Source organism: Diorhabda carinulata, chromosome 11 (genome assembly GCF_026250575.1).
Source record: "Diorhabda carinulata isolate Delta chromosome 11, icDioCari1.1, whole genome shotgun sequence".
NCBI classification, from domain to species: Eukaryota; Metazoa; Arthropoda; class Insecta; order Coleoptera; family Chrysomelidae; genus Diorhabda; species Diorhabda carinulata.
Window position 1 is genome coordinate 6,986,672 of NC_079470.1, and position 25,152 is coordinate 7,011,823.

The 25,152-nt window shown below is 31.2% G+C and overlaps 1 protein-coding gene across 1 annotated transcript in view; it reads right to left on the bottom strand.

The window, feature by feature from the left end:
- The window catches only part of LOC130899446 (protein Wnt-10a), a 57,309-nt gene extending 36,212 nt beyond the window's left edge, over positions 1-21,097 (bottom strand). Inside the window, exons 1-2 of the mRNA XM_057809383.1 lie at positions 20,794-21,097; positions 7,959-8,227 (exon numbers count right to left, since the gene is read on the bottom strand). Of these exons, the coding sequence (XP_057665366.1) occupies positions 7,959-8,227; positions 20,794-20,852 (328 nt within the window). The 5' untranslated portion in view covers positions 20,853-21,097. The remainder of the gene's footprint in view (positions 1-7,958; positions 8,228-20,793) is intronic.
- Between the last annotated feature and the right edge of the window lie 4,055 nt (positions 21,098-25,152).

Consider the following 25,152-nt stretch of genomic DNA (forward strand, 5'->3'; position numbering starts at 1 on the left):
AGATCCCAAACACTAAAATAATTTTTGCCAGTGGATATTGTTCATCTGAAGCTTCGCATGAAAATGTAATGGATTTGGTATATATATAGTTATTGGATATTTTGTGTCACTAACAATTTCTTTTATAGCTAAATAACTCTTTAGCACTGACTCCATAACGTGGAAGATTTCATATTCTTGGATTTTTTCACAAACTAAACGATATATATCTCGCCATTCCATAAAATGTTCATACTTGTGTTTATAACTCGACTTGAAATTTGCTGGTAACAAACCAGCACTGACTTGTTCTAATATGCTTCATGAAATATCTGGATTTTCTTCATAGTACATTTTTCAAAACTAACTGTTAATCATGTTTCGTACTATTACGATGAATGATGATTATGTACTTTGAAAATAAAATAATCTAAATTTAATTCTTATCCGTTTTTGCTTTCTTTCCAGATGAGTACAGTGGAAAGTATCGTTCATTACACGTTCAGAAATTGTTTTTTTTTCCATACTGTACTGTAAAGTCGACTTTTTAGTATTAATTTGAGTCCGGAAAATGAAACATATCTTAATATTATTTTGGTTCTATTTAAAACCGAAAACAATATAAAAAAAGCTTATTACGGTATACGTCCGTGAAGTTATTATTACAGTACTGAGTTAGGTATTCTTGACTCGGCTCCTTCGTCGCCTCGTCCATAAAGATTTATCTCGTACCGTACCAAATCACTTCCTGGACTTATAACGTAAATAACTATTTCGTGTTTACATGACTTTCCATGAATTTGTCACTTGGGTAATTTATTATTTCCGATCTCCTAATGAAACCTACTATTACGTAGTCAAACGTAATTTAATTAAATTTAATAGAAAAAAAATGATATACTTAAGCTGGAACCATATGGACAACTTTTTTATTAGTGGTTTTATGCAAAAAAAGTTATTCTTGATAAAAAGTTCTGCATGGTCCAAAAGCTGAAATTCAACCATCAGATATTACTTGTTCAAAGCAGTATACGAGGTTTGTCAAAAAATTTTAATATTGCGTAAGAGTAAAGTACCTTTATTTTTTACAATTCAGAAAAACGTTATAAATTTGAATTGAATGTTATATCCAAATATACAATTACAGCCTTTCATTATGATATTTCAGGTTTTGTAATTATTTACCAATCATTCCGTATTATTTTTTCTGGCGGGATTAAACCAATCTAGGATGCCCTGACATGAAGTATGTGTTTACAACATTACAATAAAAATGGTAAATTAACTAAATCGTGAAGAAATATTTTTAATAATAGGCATCCGCATAGGAACATTAGGCATTCAACAGATACAAAAATTTCAAATAGATTTAATGCTTTGAAGTATAGAAAATAAATTTAAGAATAAACGGCGAAAACGGGTTGCGAATGAAGACACTGAATTTGAAGTGATGCTTTCTGTCGTAGAAGACCTAAAAATGTCATTAAGAAAAAGGGCTTCTGCAATCCAAACTACTTCAGTAAGTAAAGATACAGTGGCAAATATTTTGAAAGGTACCTAATAAATATCATGCATACAAACCGCAATTTGTACATATGTTACTACCAAGGAATTACGATATTCGTTTTGAATTCTGTGCTCTCATCCATGCAAAGCTGATTGAAGACCAGTTTTTTACAAGAACTATAATATTTTCCGATGAGGCAACATTTTCTTCAAACGGAACCGTCTCATCACAAAATTGTCGCTGGTGGTCGAACAGTAATTCAAACATTGTAATAAAAACTCGGAACGAATATTCTTTTAAAACGAACATATGGTGTGGTGTGAACAAAAATAAATTAGTTGGACCTTTTTTTTTCGACATTCCTTAAATGCCGCTCGATATAAGTGATTTTTTGCACGACCTTCCGTTACAAGAAGGTATGACAATTTGGTACCAACAAGACGGTGCTTCCTTCCATAATACCTTAAACGTTAGAATATTCCTTGAGAATATATTTAATGGGAAGGTAATTCAAAGGTATTTGGCCTCCTAGGTCTCCTGATTTGACACCCCTCGACTTTTTTTTATAGGGTTACTTAAAACAGCAGGTTTATCAGCAAGGGCCATTTAAGGATGTAGACTATTTGGAGACTAAAAATTACTCCAAATATGATACGGAAAGTAATACAAGAGTTTGACAGAAGATCAATTAAATGTTTACAAAGAGAAGGTGGATATGTCGAAGCTGTAGGACATTGAATTAAAATACAATTCTAATAATAAATGGCTGTAATTGCATATTTGAATACAACTTTTTTTCATAAAATCACTAATAATAAAGTTTTCCATATGATTCCAACTTAAGTAGACACACTGTATAAGTGAAATTAATCTGAAACATATTAAGTGTCAAATGTGAAAGAAAAATATTCAGTTCCAAGCAATATTATTTCGAATATTGCTTATTTTAATTAATTATTGTGGCTAAAGGAACCTCTTCAAATCAAATTAGAATATCGGCAACCAAAGATACATCCTTTTGAAGTTAATGTTTGAAATTGGAATAAAAATTGTGTCGCTAGATTGCGGATTCACTCATGAAATAACAACGAAACAAAGCGACGAAAAGAATGTATAAACCAGTGACATAAAGTAGACATAATTAGAGTTAGATACTGTATATTGTTACCGAAACATATTAGCGTAGATTCATTGGTCATAGTAGAAAATTGGTGATTGATCTGCTATGTGTATCGTGCGAACGATTACAGCAGAAGGCATGAACACTTTTAATAGGTTTTGATCACTTATAAGAAAACAAATAAGACAAACATCAAGTAAAATGTACCGTCTTTAATGTCGGTATCCATCTGGCATTGAACATCTGTATTGTAAAAGTTTATCGATCGAAATAATTTGAATTTTCTAAGAGCAAATTTGGATAGAAAAATGTTGTAGTGTTATTTCTTCACAGATAGTGACATCAAAGAATGTTGACTGTTAGCACTTTACGGTGTGAATTTCTCATACACGTTGATTAGATATACGAATCAAACACAAAAGTACGCTGTACTTTTTCAATATAAAAGGCTGTAAATGTGTGAATTGAAAATTCTACCTCAACTTTAATAATGTATTTGAATGTTCACTGCGACATACAAAATTTTGAAACATTTTACTTTTGAAAATATAAGTAGCTTCGTTTTTAAAATTTATATTTATAAATTAGGTTAGGTTAGATTGCAAAACTTTATAGAAAAACAAAAAATTAAACCCCCCAAGCAATACGGATTCAGAGGTGGACATAGTACGACGGCTCAAATAATGATAGTTTTTAATTATATTAGAGAAAGCTTCCAAAAAAAAAACAAGTCCATTATGGTCGCTACCGACATCTAAAAAGCCTTAGACTCCGTATGGGTCGAGGTAAATTTAAACATACCAAATTATTTAATTAAAATTTTGCTTTCCTGTTCAACCAACAGAAAATTTTACGTTAAAAATAATGAAAGCATTGCGAGACCAAATCCCAAAAATGCTGGAGTTCCGCAAGGGTCAGTTTTATCACCTTTGTTGTATTTTGTAGCATCGACGAAAAATTCCGATCACGCACTCAAAATCATTCAAACACATATAAACAACAAAATTTTACCATATTTTTACAACAATAACCTAGTTATAAATGCCTCAAAAAGAGAGTAATTCTTACTCAAACGTATGATTAAGAAAAGCATCTCAATGCAATCGTATCGCAGTCCTGCCAAGCAGTACCCTAAAATAATTAGGGTACATTGTGCAAAGAAATACAAATGCTGACGCCCACATCGCTAGAAAACTGCAAAAAGTTAAGACACAGTAAACACGCCACATACAACAAACTTTTATTATACAAACAAATCATCACACCCATTTTAACATACGCAGTCCTAGTCTACTACACAGGTACCAAACAAAATACCCGCACCCTGCGGGTGCCTCCGTATGGCTATTGAATATTCATGCCATCCAAAACTTCCTAGAACCTCATGGTTACATGACATGTGGCACATGACTTTTACAATTATTGTCTACCAAAAGATCCAGTGAGTGTAGACTTCTGCATGGTTTACTAATCATATAGTTCGATTGAAAAATTCTTCCAAATTCAATTCATACCAAAAACATCGTAAATCAAACTGTCCATATATTAATACGAATTATAATCAACGTCAGTCATGTTGCCTCCCCGAAAACTAAAGCCCCGTTCGATATTTGAAACCCTGTTTTCAGCCGAAAGATTCTGGGAGTCACAACTATATACCAGGGTCAGAGTAATTGTATCTATATCAATCAAACTTGTGGATAATGACACGTTGCAAGGAACCACAACATTGCATCCAGACGTACACATGACATCTACGGATTGCCAGAACATCGGCCAACATATCTATTTGTTAATCTATAAGAAAAAATGTTACCAGGGAATTGAAACAGAAAATGAAGACATTTTTAATAGTAATAATGAGTTATGGTGAATTTGAAGTATATATATATAATTAAGTGAAAATTAATTTGGTGATTTGGATTCAATCAGCGAAACGAAGGATTATTTTCCATGAATTCTATGTGAGTAGAAAAAGATTTCGATATATTATAGAATAATCACCATTCTATATTGTTCATTTTGCTACTTGGACATTTCCAAATATACTCGTAATTATCGCATATATCTGCCAAATGGAATATTCCAAGTTTTGCATATAACACTTATCACAGGACTTTATGTTCAAATATTGTTTTCTTAATAAATAAGGAAGCAAAAATCAGTGGGCTAATTTTCAACCAAAACAAAATATAATATATATTGGCTGCAAGACGAGATGAAGAAAATACTTCAATACATTCAAATAGCTTGTAGTAATAGTAAACTGGAAAACAAAAAAAATAGAGATATTTGACAGAATAATTGAGCAAGTGATAAATACGGGATACTATCAAAAAATATGATTTTAAGTGAAAATACTATAATAAAAAGTTACAAGATAATATTAAGACCAACAGTAACTTATGCAGCTGAAGAAATCAGTCTAATACTGAAAGACGAAGAGAAACTAAGAGTATTGGAAAGAAAAATATCGAATATCGAACGCTTACGAACTACGAAACCAGTTGGGAGGAGAAGATAAAGTAAAGTACAGAGACTAAGTTTGGAAGGGGAGATGTATAGAACATAAACTTAGTGGAAGAGCGAAATCCAAACGGGAAGACCAAACACAAAACATAGAAGTACTGAGGGTCGAGAATTATGAAGGCATAGTGAGAGACAGAAAGAGTTGAGAAAAATGGTACATAAAATGAACAACCACACCACTCCTACTACTATGAGTAGTAAACATTTTTCTTGGCATATTTGATTTACAGGGTTCACAATATTTTCAACATAAATATGAAGTGGTTATGACTTTTTTGCTATCTATTAATAAAATGGGTACAGACTTTTCCACAATGAGAAGTTTCATTCAAAAAATTAAGTTGCGTTTAATATATTTATAGATGTGATCATTACTCAATTTATTATTGATTTTGTACAATATGTTTTCTCACACCCTGTTCAACTAGAAATTATCGAGAAGGGGTTTAAATAAAGTGAAAAACACTGTACATTTTCACATTAAATGAATCAACACACTCGATGTCTTCAGTGTTTGTACTATTCTAATAAATTTACTTTCTTAATCTTATGTATAGTATCTCCGCTGATAATTGAAAGTAAAATGAAATTTAACACTCAGTTATCGAGGAATGACTGTGTGTTGATGGTTATTCAATAAATATATCAATTTGATACGTGAAATTATTCAGTGTTAAAAGCATCTAGAATAAAATCAATCTCGTATTTCCAGCACGCTTCAATTCAACAAAAAATAAAGCAATGTGGTAAAAGGCTCCTATATTAATTACATTTTGAATTCATTATTTTCTTTATTCAATGTCATTGTTGGAAACTATACATCCTACAGAATATAAATATTTGCTTTTGAACATTCTCAAACATAGAATAACGACCCTTCATCATTTAAGTTTGTGGACTTTAATAAAAAATAATTGTTACTTTATTCATATTTGAGAAAATTTGTCTAAATATTTTGTCAAAATTCGAAAAGTTCACTTTTGTTTCTAGTGATGGTATTGATCTTGGAATCGTGGTCTAAGACCAGTTTTAGGTTAGCTGTTTTTCTTACAATTTTTATTTATTCCAATATTGTTCATAGCTCTAAGGCCAAATGTTTTTGTGTCAAAATATGCACGAAACATTTGTTGAAAATTAATAATTAGTTCATGGTTATTAAAGCACAGTACAGAGCTGTCTAATTTTTAAATTGGACGGATTTCATTCTAACAAAAAAACAATTGAATAGCATCGAAAAGAAATACACTCAATATATATTATTTATTATTGTCATTGGTCGTTATTTGAAAGTAATAATTTAAAAATTTTCTCAAACATGTATTTCTCCATCATTCTCGTTGAATTAATGTAATTTCTTAATATCCCCATGTATATGCACTGTTCTATTTTGATTATAAATTCAATCCCCGATGAGGAACACGTAGTTATTCGAAATTAATTGCCACAGCAAAATTTTCGATATATTTTATATAATTTTTGTGCCAAAATAAAAACCTAGTTCAACATAAAAAAAATAGAGAAATCTTTATATTTTTTTGTTGTCAAATGGTCTTGATATTAATTCCCTTCTAAAAGAAAAAAAAAACAGGTGAAAAAGTGACTTTTCGATCAATTCAGCTCTTCATCAAAATTGATTTGCAGCTTACATAATTACATTAATTAATAAATAACCTACAACATTAATATTAAAATAAAAATCTGTTTATTTCTCAATAGTTGTTATATTTAAAAAATATGTAGCAGCCATCAATTATTTTTTTTTCTCGTTCCTATGTATCTTGATCAATTCTAAGAATTCTCTTTTTTGTGTTGGATTGCGATTGAAGAATTTTTATAATTGGATGTGAGTTTTTTTTATATAAAATTATAAAAATTCAGATATTCTTTAAACGGAATCAAATGCAAGAAAGAGAGAATTGTTAAAAAATTAAAAAATAACATGCATAGGAAAAATGAAGCTTCCGAATTATTGTTTTTAGTTATTTTGCAAGATGTCAACTAATATTTTAATGAAGACCGCAAACGGTCTCAACATCATTTTTTTATCTGTTTAAGAATCTAATTTCTAAACAAAAGAGACTTAGAATTAAGTAAATTAACAACAAAAACCTATAAAAGGGTTTAAAAAATGAGAAACAAAAGAAATCATATTCATATACACTTATTAACAGCCGTGTATGAATGGAATTAAATGCAATTAACTGTAAATACACAGAATTTTCCATAATCAAAGGGATAAACTTTAAACAAGCTTCCTTGAAGTGTTTTTCCTGCATCTTCATTTGAAAAAAATCAATTGATTTTCACGTTAAAAATTGTCGCTGAAGTATTTAATTTTTAAAATCTATAATCTTGATGTCACATGCTCATTTTTCAATTTTCATTTACTTTGAAACACTTGAAAAACTATTTGTTTCTAAATTTTTGTCGAAATTGTCTCCAATGAAAATCTACCAAAATTGCAAAATTAGTAGATATAGTGCCAGGCCAAGATTGGACTTTGCAAGATCAAAGTAAAGACTTGACCTTGCGAAACCAAAACCAAGGCTACTTATTACAATGCAAGGCCAACTTAGTGAGTGATCTTGATAACGCTTCATTTCTAAAATATCTTATCTCGAAAAATATAAACGAGAAAGAGATAAGAGAACTTTCGAGCTGGTTATACACATTCTTTCATAGTAAATGAAAAATTTTTTCAAATATATCAACGTTACTTAAAGGTATCATTATCATTTTATCAATTATTTGTGCTGGAAATTCCAAATAACTTTATCTACGGAATGAGAAGTTTTGGAATAATATAAACTATTACACACTAACCTTTTTTTAAAATTGAGCTTATATAGGGATTTCGGCCCCTAGTCTCTAATGATGAGCAGTTCCATCTATGTCCTCGAAATTGATATTGGCATTCTTTGACAGCTCGATTTAAACCGTCTAGAGCCATCAAGGTTGCATCAGGTTGTTGGTAGCACAATTCTATTTGTGATTTGGTGAATCCAGGTACAGTTCTGCAAATAGTAGTGTCCATATATGAACTATGGAATGAAAACGTACGTTGTCTAATTGAATTTTTTGCTTCTAACTGCCTAAAATACAAAAAAGTGATAATGAGTTCAAACTTGCTATAGGAAATCGTATTAAATTTCTTGAATATATAATCCAATTGGTTGATTAATAACAATTTTTGAAACTTATTTTTCGAACTGATTTTTGTCTATATCAACATACTCTCTTAGATACATTAAGAACTCTAAAATATGAATTAAAATATTACCCACAACATGAATATCAAAATACAATACAATTCAATCGAAATACAAATATTTTCTGATCTTAATTATCATAATTCAGAACAAAAAATCGATTTATAATAACTAATTTTCCATAATTGTTTTTATTTTTGAAAGATTTTCCACCTCTTGTAAATGTAAATTTTACAATATTTCTTGGTTGGTTGATGTGGTTTCATTTTTTTTTATGAATCGATGATTTTTTAATCCTTTTTCGACATATTGAAAAATGTCTTCCCCATGTAAACAGATCCAATATTATAATAAGGAATCTGATATGTCACTTTATTTATTTCTGATTGTTTCATATTTCACACTACTGGAATATTTTAATAATGTTATATGCCCTTTAGAACTTATTCTACTTTCATATTTATTGTAATGATATATAACTGTTGGGAAAGTTTTTCTAAAAAGGGCAGGGATATTTTTGTTGTTAAGATATGCTTTGTACTTATTTATTACAATATGTTTGTTAATCATTTTTCTGAATATTATCAGCAATTCAAATATATTTCTTATTAAGTTTTTACTTTTTCAATGGCTGTGCATGTGAATTCAGAAGAAGATATATCTATTTGGCGAAATTTTTTATTGTAGTTGATTTTACATAGTATGACATATGATATCAAGAAATATAATTATTTTATTTTGTTCAATATTGTTTGTGAATTGAACTCAATACCAGGTTATACTGTGTGCTCATCCGAGCCCCGAGTTATAAGTCTTTGAGTTACGAAATCAGTACTTGTATTTGAGTATATTTTCTGAATTCTAAACCCGGACAATATTAATTTTTATGGATGATAAATCCACATAACGTGTTTGACGGAATAAACAATTTTACACTACTACCTGAAGGCTAGGGGCGGTTTATGCTCGATGGTTAACAGTCAGTAACTTTTACAGGGATATCCTGCACATTCTAAAGATAGTAAGAATGATAAGTCGCTGAAATTTTTGACTTCGTTCGTTGTACATGCCAAGGAAACGATCTTCGTCATAAAGAGACCTTCTGAAGACAATCATTATAAATTGTAATTATTTATCGATACTTACTGTATTTGAACACAATCAACCATTTCTAATTGCCCTGCATACTACTGTCGAACATCATGTTACTTAAATAAGAATTGATTAGTCTACAACTCAAGTCAAATCAAAACAAAAAAACTATATTAAATATTCGAAGTGGGCACGTTGCACTTCTATACACTTCTTTGAACTTGGAAAAACATTCCAAGATTCTGCATTATACTGTCACAAAGGAACACCTCCCGACTTCCTAAATGACAAACATAAGTTTTGATTTCGCAGCTTTAAAAACCTATAACTCTGAAACGAGGGGTGGTATGAGAAACTTTTTTCATTTCATTCACTGATTCCCGAATTTTTTGCATCAAGTGCTGGAACACCCTGTACATTATTAATTTCATATTGAATATACATAAGCGACGAGTTTGTATCATGTGACGTCTTCGATCTACAAACCACGCAATCTTGTAATTCACATCAAAGTTCTATTAAATTTATTATAGCTGTTGCTTGAGCTAAAAAGAGAAGCCTGGAGATTGAGAAGTATTTGTTTATTGATTTTTCCAACTCATCTCTTATTTTCAATATCATTCCATTATTTTTAATATGTTTAGAATCCCATAACAAAACTCTTGAATATTTTCATAATGTTATTTGTTTTAACTATTTCAACATAAATTATTCCAATTAAAATTCTGATATGGTAAACCGCTTTTAAACAAAGAAAATAAAAACTAGAAGAAAAGGAGAGTGGGAAAGATGAAAAACGAAGAGTATCCAAATAAATCTTGCACGAGCAATGAATTTCATTCGAATCAGTATATTCCCACGAATGTCCACACATTTTACTTGTTGGCATTCTTCTGTCCGGAATGTCATCTGATGGTACGATCGTACGAAATGGTAGAGAGCTCTAGATACCATAACTTGAATATACAATGTGATCCTTTTTAATTGTTTAAATTTGAAAATTGGAAATCAAATATTCTAGTTCAAAATACCCCCCAAATATTTACAAGGATGGTTCCAGAAGTATCTGGCCCAACAAAGAAAACAGAATAAATATATTTATTGTTCAACGTTATCTCTCTTTTAGCTCCATACACTTTTCCCAGCGATGTTTAATAAGTTCGATACCCTGTTTATAATAAGAATCGTCAAGCTCCTCTAAATAGCCATTAACTGCTAATATTACCTCTTCATTGTTGAAAAATCTTCAACCACCGAGACATTTTTTTAAGTTTGGGAACAGAAAATAATCCGTCGGGGCTAAATCTGGCGAATAGGGTACATGAGGTAGCAATTCCAACTTTAATTCATTTCGCATAATACTCGCCGATAGTAGTATATCTTTTACAAGCAAGTCAATGGAAATTACCACATACGCATCCCAAAAAATCCGACGGCTTTTGCCTTTTTTGGGGACATGCTTGAAACACGGCGCAAAAATTAGGGCTCATTTCTGAACATTGTCAAACATTGGTAACATTTTCACAGCGCTGTTGTCGTTCTATTGTGAGCGAATGTGGCACTCATCTTGCGCATAGCTTTATTATGTCCAAATTTCAGTTAATATGCTATGTAAGGCACTTTTCTAAATGCCTACTATGTCTGCTAGCTCGCGTACTTTCAGCCGATGAGCATCCAGTACAGCTTTGAGGATTTTCCTCAATATTTCTGGAGTTGTCACCTCATTTGGTTGACCACTACGATGCTGGTCTTCGCAGGTCGTATGGCCTCTTTTAAATTCTGCTACCCAATATTTTACAATTAATCACAAAGAAGCAGTCTCACCCAGAGTAGAATCTAGTTCAGCTTTTACATTGGTTGGGCTGACGCCTGAAGTATTGTATCGCTTAACAATGACCAATTTTTTGTAAATTCAGAAATTCACTGAAAACGTTCAATATTGATGGTTGCCAAATAAATACTAAACAACGTGGCGTCTTCAAACTTTAAACATTTGCTGTATAGATTGTATACTTTCAAATACGAGTACAGTGATATTTTTCTTTGTATTTTTGTGGAAGTCGCAGTTTCTTATATAACAATACCAATACATTGTTCTGATTTCACACAAGCTTTAGAACTTGTTTCATTATCAGCAATTTATTTCGAATGGAGAGTTCAGTTACCTATAATCCAGAAGAATTTTCCATATTTGAGATTCACCTCTCCACTTTTCCCTTAATGTGCTTTTTGTATCGCAGCAACTTCATGTCCCGATACTTAGCTGTCTTTGAATGTGGTAAAATAAAATTTTTAAAAGCTCTTCACACACAGACCATTGTATTTATTCATACAATTTATTTTAATCAAGTTTAACCTTGTGGTCTTAGCTCTGAATTTTGGTTCTCGCAATTAATACGAAACATTCTTTCTTCAATGCCAGGGAAACAAATTATATGGAAATTTATGTTTGATTTCGTGAGGCTGGACTTTATCCAAAGCCTGAACATATCTTAACATATCTTCTTTTCTTTCAGAGCTATTTGTGGTTGATTAGTAGACCTATGCATGTAGTCTATTATTATTTGCTTGTTTATAATGTAAAATTGATGTGAGATAATCACATATTTTTCATCAATAATGTTTTCTTAAGAATTCAATATAATAGATAATAATCATTTTGGTCTGTGTCATGAAAACTCATTAACGGGTATTCCAATAATTTCGCGGCTAATCAATCTATGGAAATATCAAAGTAAAAGAATGTCCTAACCTAATCTTATTATCCTCATACCTCCATTTGCCAACATTTCATTCCTTTCTCCATACTTCTCTATCTTGAGTGAGCTCTATCCTTTTTGATGCAGCGACATTTTTCAAACTGTTTCACCAACGCATTTATGGTTTTCCTCTTTCCTCTTACTAGGATGTATTGATAACTAGTTAGCCTAGACCAGTTCCATGCATGAACAAAATATTGTGTTACCATAGCAACGCACAATAACTTATTAGAAGTGTCAGGTAAGTAAGCCAGATTTACGCAATAAATTGAAATGATGACTGATCGGGAAGGCCAGTTTCTGGGTCAGTCCCCGAAAATATCTATACAGTTTATGACATGATTTTATCAGACCGTCGAATTGGGCTAAAACGGATATCTGAAACGCGGAATTTTTCATACGAACGCGTTTATCATATAGTTCAAGTCAATTTGGACATGAGAAAAATTGCTGTAAAATGGATCCCCAAATATTTGAATTTTGACCAAAAGTGTGAAAAGATAGAAGCATCGCGTTCGATCTGTAACCAAATTGTTACTATGAATGAGACTAGGGTATATTTCTACCATCCAGAAACAAAGCAACAATCGATGGAATGGCGACACTCCGGTTCTCCAAGACCTAAGAAGTTTCGTGTCAAAAAATCTGGTGGAGAAGTTCTTGCTTCAGTTTATTGGGATTGCCATGGATTAATTATGATTGATTTTTTGGATAAGGGTATAACAATAACTGGAGATTACTATTTGATATTACTGACCACTCTACGGGAAAAAATTGAAGAGAAAAGACGCGGAAAGCTATCCAAAGGTGCTTTTTTTGCAGGACAACAGGACAAGGAAGGATTGAATCATTAGATAGTTTTCCAGTTGATGAAATTATTTTGTAAATATTGATGATATAGTTTTTATTCAGGAATTGTATCAAAAAACTGTTCTATTTCTTTAATAGTCCTTTATTTTCGATTTATATCATAACAAAACGTTATCATTATCTATACTATGTGAATCATTCATTTCTTAGCAAATATAGTACTTTCTAAATAAAGTCTTAACCTCCAGCGACGTGTCCATTCAAAGAGTCACTTACATCTTGTCAGTATCCACTTCAATTTTTCAATTGATTAGAATTCATCGACCGATGTTTCAATTGCCCCAAGTGCAATCAATCCTAACGTTAACGTTTAACCTTCAACATCAGAGCCGGTTTTATGACTTTTTAGTGAGCTGCTTATTTAGAACAAATAATATGACTGCTGCATATAAAATTGAGAAGTTTTATTCGAAGTTTATTTATTTGATTTAGGATTGTCCACACTAAATTCTAGTTAGTACACACTAGTTTGCTCATTTTAAGATTTCATACAGTATCAAGCAAGAAATATAAAAATTAATAAATGAAGATTTGGAAAGCAATTTCATGGATTTATCTTCAGTAATTGAATGCGATGACTTCCGTAATCTTCTAATTATCATGTTGATATCCACGTGAGCATAAAAACAGATTGGAGATGATAATTTTTTTGAATGACTGGAGATTTTAAGGTACTTGTTAGTAGCACAACCTTATTTTGATAATTTTTCAGGCCTTGAAATGCCCAAAAAAAAGAAAAAATTGTCACTAATTATAATTTCGTTCATATAGCGTTCAGGTAGAGAAAGAAAGGAAGAAATGTATCAGGTATCAAGTTCTTTTTTTGATCAAATAGATTCTATTATAAGATATAGTTACAACGATTATACTAATAAAACAATTTTTCGATACCATTTTTATAGTAAGATTTGTCTTTAGCCTCAAAATAGGCTTCAGGGTAGCGATTACCTCGACAATGACGCAAAATTTCTATCCAGAGAAGCATTTGCTTGAGTTATCGAAATAGGAAAAACTCGCAGGAAGATCTGGAAAATACAGTGAATGCGGAAGCATATAGAAGTTGAATTCATGCACTTCTGCCATTGTTTTCATTCATTTCTAAAACAATACATTGTCTTGATGAAACAGCGCTTTCCTGTTTTTTCAAATGACCAATAAGTTTATTCAATATCTTTAGGGTTTTAGCTACCTCTATCTGCTTCACTTTATAAATATCCGAAATTATTTTCTGGATTTTTTGATGTTCCCATCAGTGACAGCTTCTTTGAGGCATTTACTTTTTGTCCATTTTTTTCAAACTAACTAATAGTACCACAGCTGTCAAATTTATACACGTGTCTTTTGAAGGTTAGATATAGCTTAGAGATAAATGAATATCATAAGTATTGGCCTTCGAACTTTTGAGGTCATCTAATATTTACAATTTATAAATTACTGCTTCTATTATTTATAATTAATAAAGACATTATTTATAGCAAATGATATGCAGAAACGTTTTCTTGAAACAATGGTCTTACCAAAAAAAAAAATCAATAAATTATCTAAAGTTTCCAAGAGCGTTTAAGCACTTACAAATTCTATCAATTTTGTTTTCGTAATTGCAAATAAAATATCTGAGACCGTTCCTGTTCCAGGTGTACCTTTATCTTAAATGCTGATCAATCTTTGGCGATGCTGTCCAATAAAATTTAACCCTTTGACTGTATTTAGTGACGACTTAAGATCGATTAAGTTGACATCGTCACTATGCATTTTGTATGCTTCTTGGGTTGGTATCTACACGTGAAAAAAGAGACATCTGTAGACGTAGTGTGAACCTTTAAGGGTAAACGTTGAATAAATTAGCAAAGTTTATTGCTTTAACGAGTGATGGACAGTTGATGAATTGGTGGATAATCTGAGTAAGACGTTTTTGCAATAGTTGAGATTGATTGATAAAGTGATCGATGCATGTAGGAAAATCGAAAAATTGTACTTATGTTAAGTTAATAAAATATATTCTAATTTATCGATAAATAGATAATTTTTTTTTCTTACTATTATTTCAACTATTTTTGAGAACATTGATTTTTAATTGGCATCAAATTTTGTAATAGTCAAAAATAAATTTTCATTCCGCCTATCACATATTGGTTTCTCGACAAAATATTAAGAATGGAATTCAATTTATGTTTGATGAAAGATATCAAATCATAAATATTATAGGGATTCAATACAATCTAATTATTTCATGAGTAGTTTGTGAATCATGGTGTTCCTTAACCAGACTTAAATGAAAATTATAACTTGAACGCCTTCGATCTACGTATACACTCAAACTAAATCACAAACGCAACGTTTTAAGCCTATTCAGAAAGTCGGTTTCCTAAGCTCTTGGAAAATAATGGGGGGTTTGAATTACTCACTTACACATTTTCTATGTTAATAATTTTCATAAAAGACAGAATATTTTTCTGTCGAATTCAAAAGTAGGTCAGATTCAGTCTTCAGTTAAAAAGCGGTGTGGTGATGTTTCAATTCAATTAAACTATGAGTTGAACATGCATGCTCCAAAGTATCTCTCGTAACCAATTTTAAAAAACTGAAAATGAAACTTGTACTTTAAAAGATATAGAACAAAGGATGATTCAATCATATCACTTGGGGGAGGAAACCAGTGAAAATATATTTAAATAAAAGTGCCAAAGACAACAAATTTTTCAATCAATATTTATTAGGTATTGAAGATTTTCAAAAAATAAAAACATCTCAGCCTGAGAACTACTTGTGCAATAGCTAACGCTGTTCGAGTAGCTTCTAAAAATAGAGAAAATATTCAACCTAATTTGAAAACACAATTCATGCGCAGCATAATAATGAAGTCGATACATTTTTCGTAGATGAAAAAGTTTATTTCTCAAGTATACATTCGAACAGTGGAAAGATATGTGAAGAAAAAACAGTTTACTGCCACAACCATGAAGATTTCATAGCTACTGTTCAAGCTAAGCGACAAATACCGAATACTCATTTGAAGTTGGGGGATGTGGATTTTTGAAAGTGTCCATCCAGTCTTGAGAGATGAATGAATCAGCGGAAAAAAACTCATATCAGACATATAGTGAAGGAATAATGTCAAAAAATTTGAAGCTTCTGGTATGAAGCAGTTATTCTTCTTAGCTGTAGCACCGGGTACTAAAGAAAATTACGCAAATGCTTCGATGTTGTGGTTAAAATTGTCGATAAATAACTTTAGTGGAATGGAACGATTGCTACAGATCTAAAGTTGGCAAATATTCTAGTGGGCATTGTGACACACGCAAGCAAGTTGCTGTCCTTGTACGTGGTGCTAAAAAAAGTGAGCTTTCATTCTCATCCACCAATATTTGATACTAATGAAGGAAGATAGACTATTTCTCGAATAACATTCCCTCTCTTGAGCTTCACCTACTCGTTGTAAATACATTATACACACACATGCTTTAAAATGAACAAGTACAAGTAGTGTACAGCGTGAGATCACGCATGGCTCTCCAGCTTTAAATGGGAATTTTTGCACAGTGCTGCAAATAAAATATCCTGACAAGGGACTCATTGAATTGTTTGAAATACGTTTCATAAGTTTCATTATATCAAAAATAAAAAGAAATTTTCGAAAATCCCTATTACTTTCCAAGAGCTCTGGAAACCGATTTCAGAAAAGGCTTAATACGTTGCAGTTGTGCTCTAGTTTAAGTGTATACGTAGATCTAAGACGTTCATGTAATATTCATTTTAGTCTGGTTAAGGAATTCTTTTCTATATTCAACGGTAAACCACTAATATTTTCACCATACTTAATTTAACTTTTTCTGTTTGTTTTTTTGCTGTTTGGATGCAGTTTCTGATTAAATTTTTTATCAATATTATAGAACGTTTGAGTCAGACTTTGAAATTTCACTAAAAGCAAAACAAAAAATGAATATTTATATTTTCACTATAAAAGATGGTGGTATTAATTTCAGAGTAATATTGGGAATTGAGAACGATGGAAAATTCAGATTGTTAGCATTGGCTCGATTTGATTTTTATCTATACTATCCATATGAATTTTGTCAGTTAAATGATCTATCGTATCTCTTCTTTGTGAGAGCTACGCTTGACATGTTTGTTACAGTTTTCAGTGCACTCTCAGAGAATTGATGAATGCTGAATTATTTGTGACGGTATAGGGAAGCTAAGCTCTCCACTTTTGATCACAGTCAAACCGAACATCCAGGCATGAGCGCTTGCTGTCTCAGTTCATTTAGAAATTATGTATTCCGATCTTGTACTCCATTCTGTACAATACCTGGTATTCTGTTTAATCTTATTCTCTCTGAAGGTGTTTAATAAAGTGATATTTCTCCGTCATGAATCTTATGAGGTTTCACTGCTATACATGGTTTGGAATTCATAAAATTAATTCAAATAACGTGGAATAACGCCTCAACCTAATAATCATTTGTATTCGTACATAACATAATCTAATTCTAGTTGTATTATTGAAAAATTTTACAATATGTCTAATTATTATTTTCCTAATATTCTAAAACTGCTGTAGTGGATAAGGGTTGCGTAGTAACCACTCCAAGAATTGAATGTCAATTTTATTTAAGTCCTTGCATAGTGTTTTCTGGTATCATCGTCCATGGAAATAGATCTGGTAAATGTCATCATACGACCTTAAATAATGATTTCCAGGAAAAATTCGGCATTCATAGACTTCGCACGAATAAAAAACAACTATATACGTGCCTCTTAACATCACAGGAACATTTTTTCAACTGTCTAATGGCTCCATTCAAAAGATAATATGAACACAAAAACTTTCTTTAAGCATGCATCATATTATATTACAACAATTTGAAGATCTAGTCTCATAAAATTTTATCTTTGAAGAACACACTCTTTCAGTTATCGACAGTCTACTGTGCATAATCTTTATGCCATTTTGATTTTGTGTGTACTGGGTACTACAACAAGGAAAGCTTTACTAGTCCACTTTTTACTCATTAATATATTCAGTCGGTGAAAGTGTTTGTTAATTACTGTGATCATGTTTCTATGAATATACTAATCCCTCGAATAATTGTTAAATGATCAGAAAATTAGCCACATAACGAACACATCTTTACTCTTTTGGCAAAGCTCTACGCATCAATAATTGTTTAAGTAACGTGCTGGATTCATCTTTGTTGACTTCAACATTGAATGGTATATTGGGTAAACTGTTTCTAACAAACGTTTAATCAAGACAATATCAATTTTCTATGAATATAAAGTGGTAGAAGCAAAGTTTTCTCAGCTAATATTTTCTCTGTAGCGTGTTGAAAATTAGATTTTATTCATTATGTTTTGGTTCGATTGAATTGCAATCACAGTATCATGTTCTTCAATATACTTCAATTGGAAATTATGATTCACAACAGCTTATTTCATTATGGTTGAGTAGTAAATAATCAAATGGTAATTTATTAGCTTCTTTCTCATTTTGAAAATTTGTAATCTTCCTGGTGTATTTTTATCCTATTCTATCTCTCAGTATAATCTGAGTATGCTGAGGCATAAACCATTCTTTTGTCCTGTAATTTTCATTTTAATTTCGACATATATTTTTCTTGTTGTATCGTAACCTTTTACGTCTTTATAACAATATTTTCTTCATAATTCTCTCCATTACCGTTTCGTACATCGAAGTACAATATTTCACAACAGTTGCTATAATATCAGTGAAAATTGCTTTATTTGGTTTATAACTTTTTTCTGTTTTATCTTTATTCAATAAATCTCCAAAACAACTAATTTTTAAAGTATCGGGTATTATCAGTTATTATAAAATGAGAACTTATCGTTATTTTTTGTTCGTAACTCGACGTAATGCGTATTAATCGCAAAGTAATCGATTTTACGATTGCTCGAGTGGTTTACGTTATGATATTGAACGTAAAAGCGTAAAAGTATTTAAATTAATTCATTGCTGTGCTTTAGGTGTTACTCACTTGAAAGATGTCAAATAATTTAAACGACTTCTTGTAAGTTGCTAAACGCAGAGGAGTGATTGGAATGAGTAGAATGAGTAGTTAACTTTAACCTTCTTGATATCAATCCGAATATTGCGTATCTAGACGTCTCCACTTATTGAGTTAGTCATAAACTATTGCAAATTTTTCCTATGAATTTTCTGTCATTCCAATCTAAATTTGAAGTTTTAAACAATCGAGTCGTTTTGATATTTGGTGTTGTTTTGATTGACATCATCTGTAGCAATAATGTGCAAAAAAGGTTAAAGCCTGAAAAAGTTTCACATACACTTTGGAAGCTCCTATTGAGGTCAAAGATTGTGATATTTAGGTGGAATTAGAAATGTATTGCTCCCAGTGTTCTGCTCGAATTTGGCGAGATTATCAATTCGACTATGTAGTTTAAATAACTGATGGAAGTTAGTGATTAAAAATAGGAAAGGGATTGTCTCACATCTCGATAACACTGTACATATTTTTTGTGATTCGTCCAAATTTAACGGAGATCGATTTGGATATTTTGATGCATCCACGCTACACGAGATCGATGTCAGATATTTGTAATCCATGCGTTTTCACTCAGTTGAGGGAGCTGCAAAATTGTATTTTTTCACGCCGAAAGTGCTTGTAGCTCTGCTTTTTTGGCTGTACATGAGTACTCAAAAACTATGTCTTTAAATGAGTCTACTCTCCTATCAATATCAAGGAAAGCTTTGCGCTGATATCCCAAATTATTTCCACTCTATCTTTAAAATTTGTACTATTGGTTTGCTTTATGTTCAAGTAGTCGTTCGTATTCTTCTTCAATAAACTCATATTTTTGCTATTTACATAATGCTGGAAATTTATTCCAAACGCATTTTTGTTTGCATTTCAACGTATTTATCCTCTTTTCTAAATATGAAGCTTCACCGAAACGATTCATTTTGATATAAAGACGTTTTTTAACTTTTTGAAAAACTTTTGTAACACACATTGTAAACCTGTATCTATGATTAATTTCGTTATTTCTTATTTTTTGGCAAGCATCATGTAAGCCAAATTATATGAGATTCCTCAACTACATTGAATGCTTTAATAAGTTGAAAATTACAAGAAAAGAATGATCACTATTAATAATAATAACATTTCTGAAAATGTAAAAAGTATAATATAAAAAATATAATATTTACTCCGGTTCTTCTCAATATTTTTAAAAATGTGAAGTAATTTATAGAAAAGGTAGAAAATCAACATAAGTGATTATTGTCCGTATACTTTTGTGATTTCTATTTCCTGTTACTCTCTATATTTCAAATGATTCTATGAATATCAATCTTCATTGAAATGTATATAATTTTTTCAACAAAACAAACGATATAAATGATACAATAATTTAATCCTTATATTTACAATGCATTCTAGTTTCAATGGATATGGAATGAAGTAGCTAAGATTCTTTCGAGTAATTACCATCATTTCTTAATGAATTTTTCATATTTTCTCACAACATTGATCCCATTTTCTACAATTACGATAAGTATAACATAGTATATTAGTAGATGGGGCTCTATATATTTATAATTCAAGTTTAGTGGAAGATAATCGGATCTAATAAGCATTTCATTACTGAATATGTTAATGTAGTTTTTGTTATATTTATGACAAAAAAATACATTTAGGCCATTCGTTCAAATAAGTATCTGAAAATGATAGAAAGTTAACTTACCAAGAAGAAAAAACAACAAAGACTGTAAACAATATCCGAATATTACAATTAATAGTCATCCTTCAAGGATCACATTATTAAATAAAATATTTAAAAAATCACACGAGAACAAGCACATACAGTGTCATGTCTACCAATGAAAAAAATAACATTACACGGTCGAAACATTCAAAATTACTAACACATATATCACCAGAGATCCTTAAAGAAAATCCTTAAAGGACTCCTCCGGGCGCTTTACCCGGAAGTATCTCTAACCGGAGCTGTGACTACTGATCACCATAACAAACATGAGCGGTAAGTCTTTGAAGAATAATCAGTGGTGTCAGAATACAGTGAAGAGATAGAGAGATGAAAAAGACGGAGAGAGAAGGTTCGGGGTGGTGAGGTATAGTGAGCTACTCGCAGAGGACAACGCGCACAACGTGGGGTGTTAAGAAGTGAGATTTCGAAAAAAAGAGGGGAAAGACGTGAGTGACACCCGACAGAGGCGTACAACAAACATAACTGATTGAATAAACCCAACCAAATAATTTAAAAAGATAATGAGAAAATAAGTTTTGTTTCGTAACATAATATTCTGCACATTTTCAGCAGCTTCTTTTTTACATTATGCTTGGTGAAGGTTTTTGACAATCAAATTTAAATGGATAAACGTATTTGATCAAACACTGAATTTTAACGTTATTGAACGTAAAGATACATTATGTTAATTGATTGTATACATTACGGGAAATAAGCTCAATTGAATTTGCAGCAATGAAAAATATGTAACATTTGACTTGAACTTGAGCAGATGAATTCGCAAACATTAGTGTTTGTAGAAAATTTTCTACGAAATTAATAATAACATATATGTATGAAGTTCAATAAGAACATAGCGTTTTGGTCATTAGAATCAATTCTTTCCACTTTAATCGTGTTATTGATTGATGTCGTCCAAATTTTGAACTGGCTTACAATTTTAAAAATTTGGCGAACGCGTCGGTTTATACCATTAATATTCGAGGAAAGTAGTGCTAAGTAAACTTCTATCAAGTATTATAATGATGAATGAGAGAACGCCACTGTTGATATTAAAAAGAGAACCGACAAAGTGTGTAAAGATTGTTTTATAATGGCAACTACATTGACGAGACCTTTGACATGATGCGACACTACTTGTATGCCACCGACAAGGCTACTTAACTCTAATAACTCTTGAAATTCTCGGCTTTCCTCTTCATTTTCTCTTTTCTTCTTTGATTCTAACATTTCACGCCCACGCCAAGATTTTATTCAGCACGTAATACGTGATGTTGAATATGATGTATGATTATTATTAGATACCTTTGGAAATAATAGGTGTTATTTTCTAATTCCTAAAGATGATTGACTATTGTAAAAGTTCTGTTATAACAATTACTATATTAGTTTATTATTCAACGGGCTAAAATGTAGTTCATAACTCACAATGTTATAAATTATTTGAAATTATAAAATGAACTGTAAGGTTTGAACAACCAACTGAATTATGTTTAATGTTTCATTTTGGATTGTGCTGGTTGACGTAAGCTGTAAATTCAATTTTCAAAATTTGTTCAGAATGATCGTGAGATCTACAAACTTTGTCGCCAGATATGTGTCATCAAAAGCTATTCAAGTTGTATGCGCTTCTAGCAGGGAGTAGAAGTTCATAAAGAAAAAGGTGACTTATATTTAGTGTTAAGTTAACCTAAAATGGTTTCACTATGGCGGCTGTACACTCTCTGCGAGACACCTCGAGACAAGCAGAGACCAAGAGTCGGTTTTTCGTTTCCGAGTCAAAGGGTCTCGGGATTTCTCGCGAGGGGAATCGATGACATTACTGTACACTCTCCTACGCTTCAGAGTATAAGTAGTAGCTGCACGAAGTATACGTCTCATTAACGAATTAAATATTAACGAACAATGAAAGTGAATAAAAGTCTAGAAATATATCAAACAGAATCCGTACTGTGGGATCCAAGTCATAGAGATAAAAAAATTACATGATGCTTAGGTTAGAATATCGGAATAGAGTAAAATCCATGAGGATCAACTGAGGTAAAAGAAAGGACACTTTAAGGGACACCTACAAAAAATTCAAAATTTGGTGCAAAATGTCAACAAGCTAGAAACAAATATTTTTATGATACGTATGAACATATAAATAATAATTAAACGCGCATAACTACTTCTAATGTGTTTAAACCAAAAAAAAACGTTTTTTTTTTCATTTTACGCGTTATGAAAAACGATATCGAACAAATAATCACCCCATTGAAACCCACTTATGAAGACCTTTCATTAGAGTACGAACAAGGTACGGTTGGAACCAAAAAAACACATTTTCCCCCGTTATAAATGAAGAAATTGAATAATTAATCACCCCATTGACACCCACTCATAAAGACTTCTCCACAGAGTTCTTATTTAAAACCAAAAAAAACACGTTTTTTTCCATTTTTCCATGTTATAAAAGACGATATTAAGCAAATAATCACCCCATTGATACCCCCTCATCAAGACTTCTCATCAGAGTTCTTATTTAAAACCAAAAAAACTCGTTTTTTTCCATTTTTTCACATTATAAAAAACGATATCAAATAAATAATCACCCCATTGATACCCCCTCATCAAGACTTCTCATCAGAGTTCTTATTTAAAACCAAAAACACGTTTTTTTCCATTTTTCCACGTTATAAAAGACGATGTTAAACAAATAATTACCCCATTGATACCCCTTCATCAAGACTTCTCATCAGAGTTCTTATTTAAAACCAAAAAACACGTTTTTTCCATTTTTCCACGTTATAAAAGACGATGTTAAACAAATAATCACCCCATTGATACCCACTTATGAAGACCTTTCATTAGAGTACGAACAAGGTAGGGTTGTAACCAAAAAAACACATTTTCCCCCGTTATAAATGAAGAAATTGAATAATTAATCACCCCATTGACACCCACTCATCAAGACTTCTCATCAGAGTTCTTATTTAAAATCAAAAAACACGTTTTTTCCATTTTTCTACGTTATAAAAGACGATGTTACACAAATAATCACCCCATTGATACCCCCTCATCAAGACTTCTCATCAGAGTTCTTAATTAAAACCAAAAAACACATTTTTTTCCATTTTCCCGTTATAAAAGACGAAATTAATCAATTAGTCATCACATTGACACCCATTCATCAAGACTTCTCATCAGAGTACGAACAAGGTAAAGTTAAAACCATAAAACATGGTTTTTTCCATTTTTCCACGTTATAAAAGAGGATATTAAACAAATGATCACCCCATTGATACTCCCTTAGCAATACCTTACATTAGAGTACAAACAAGGTAGAGTAAAAACCAAAAAAAAACGTTTTTTCCATTTTTCGTGTTATGAAATACAATATCAAACAAATACACACCCCATTGACACCCCCTCATCAAGACCTTCAATTAGAATACAAATGAGGAAAGATTAACCCAAAAAACCTGTTTTTTTCCATTTTTTCACATTATAAAAAACGATATCAAATAAATAATCACCCCATTGACACCCTCTCATTAATATCTTTCAGGGTAGGGTTAAAGCTCTCGGCAAGAGTGTACAGCCGCCATTAATTGTTTATGTATTTAATGTGCAAAAATCAAAATAATTCAAGTGACATTTATCTAAATTGATTAGGAGTAGATATAATTCATAAAAACAACATTTTTTTAAAGTGAAGTGTGTAAGTTGTATCCATCAATAAAAACAACACCAGTAAAATTGAACAGTTTTTAAATTTGATTCGTTTGAAATAAGCTTGTTAAAATTAGATACATTTCATTTCAACCCATTTTACTGATCTTTTATCTCAATTGAAGCTAGTTCCTAATTCGTTCTGCTAAGTTATTGGAATTGCAAGCTTATACTTTTTTGTATTGTTCTTGCAGTGATATGTCAAGTGTTCCGATAAAGTACTATGATTGTGAGATACTTGAGGTTTATTTGAGAAGTCAACTCATCTTTCATTTCTTTGATGATTTTGAAGTATCATTTATCATCATTTTGTGAGCAGTGACACTAATCCTTAACCATCAAGTGCTCTTTACTCTACTCTAAATAAATTTTGGTTATCAGAGATCTTTTTTTACTGAAAAAATGACGAAGTTTTCCAGATATGGCGTTGTCTATGAAGGAAGTTTTATTGTGAACATAATTTGTTGAGGTAGATGAACTATTATGGATTAATAGCAATTACAAGATATGCTCTGGCGTAGTTTGTCTGACATTCATTTATGAATTGGAAAGGCATACTCAGACCGCATACTGTGTCTTGTTTATAGAACATAAATCATCTAAATTTCATTCAAAGTCCAA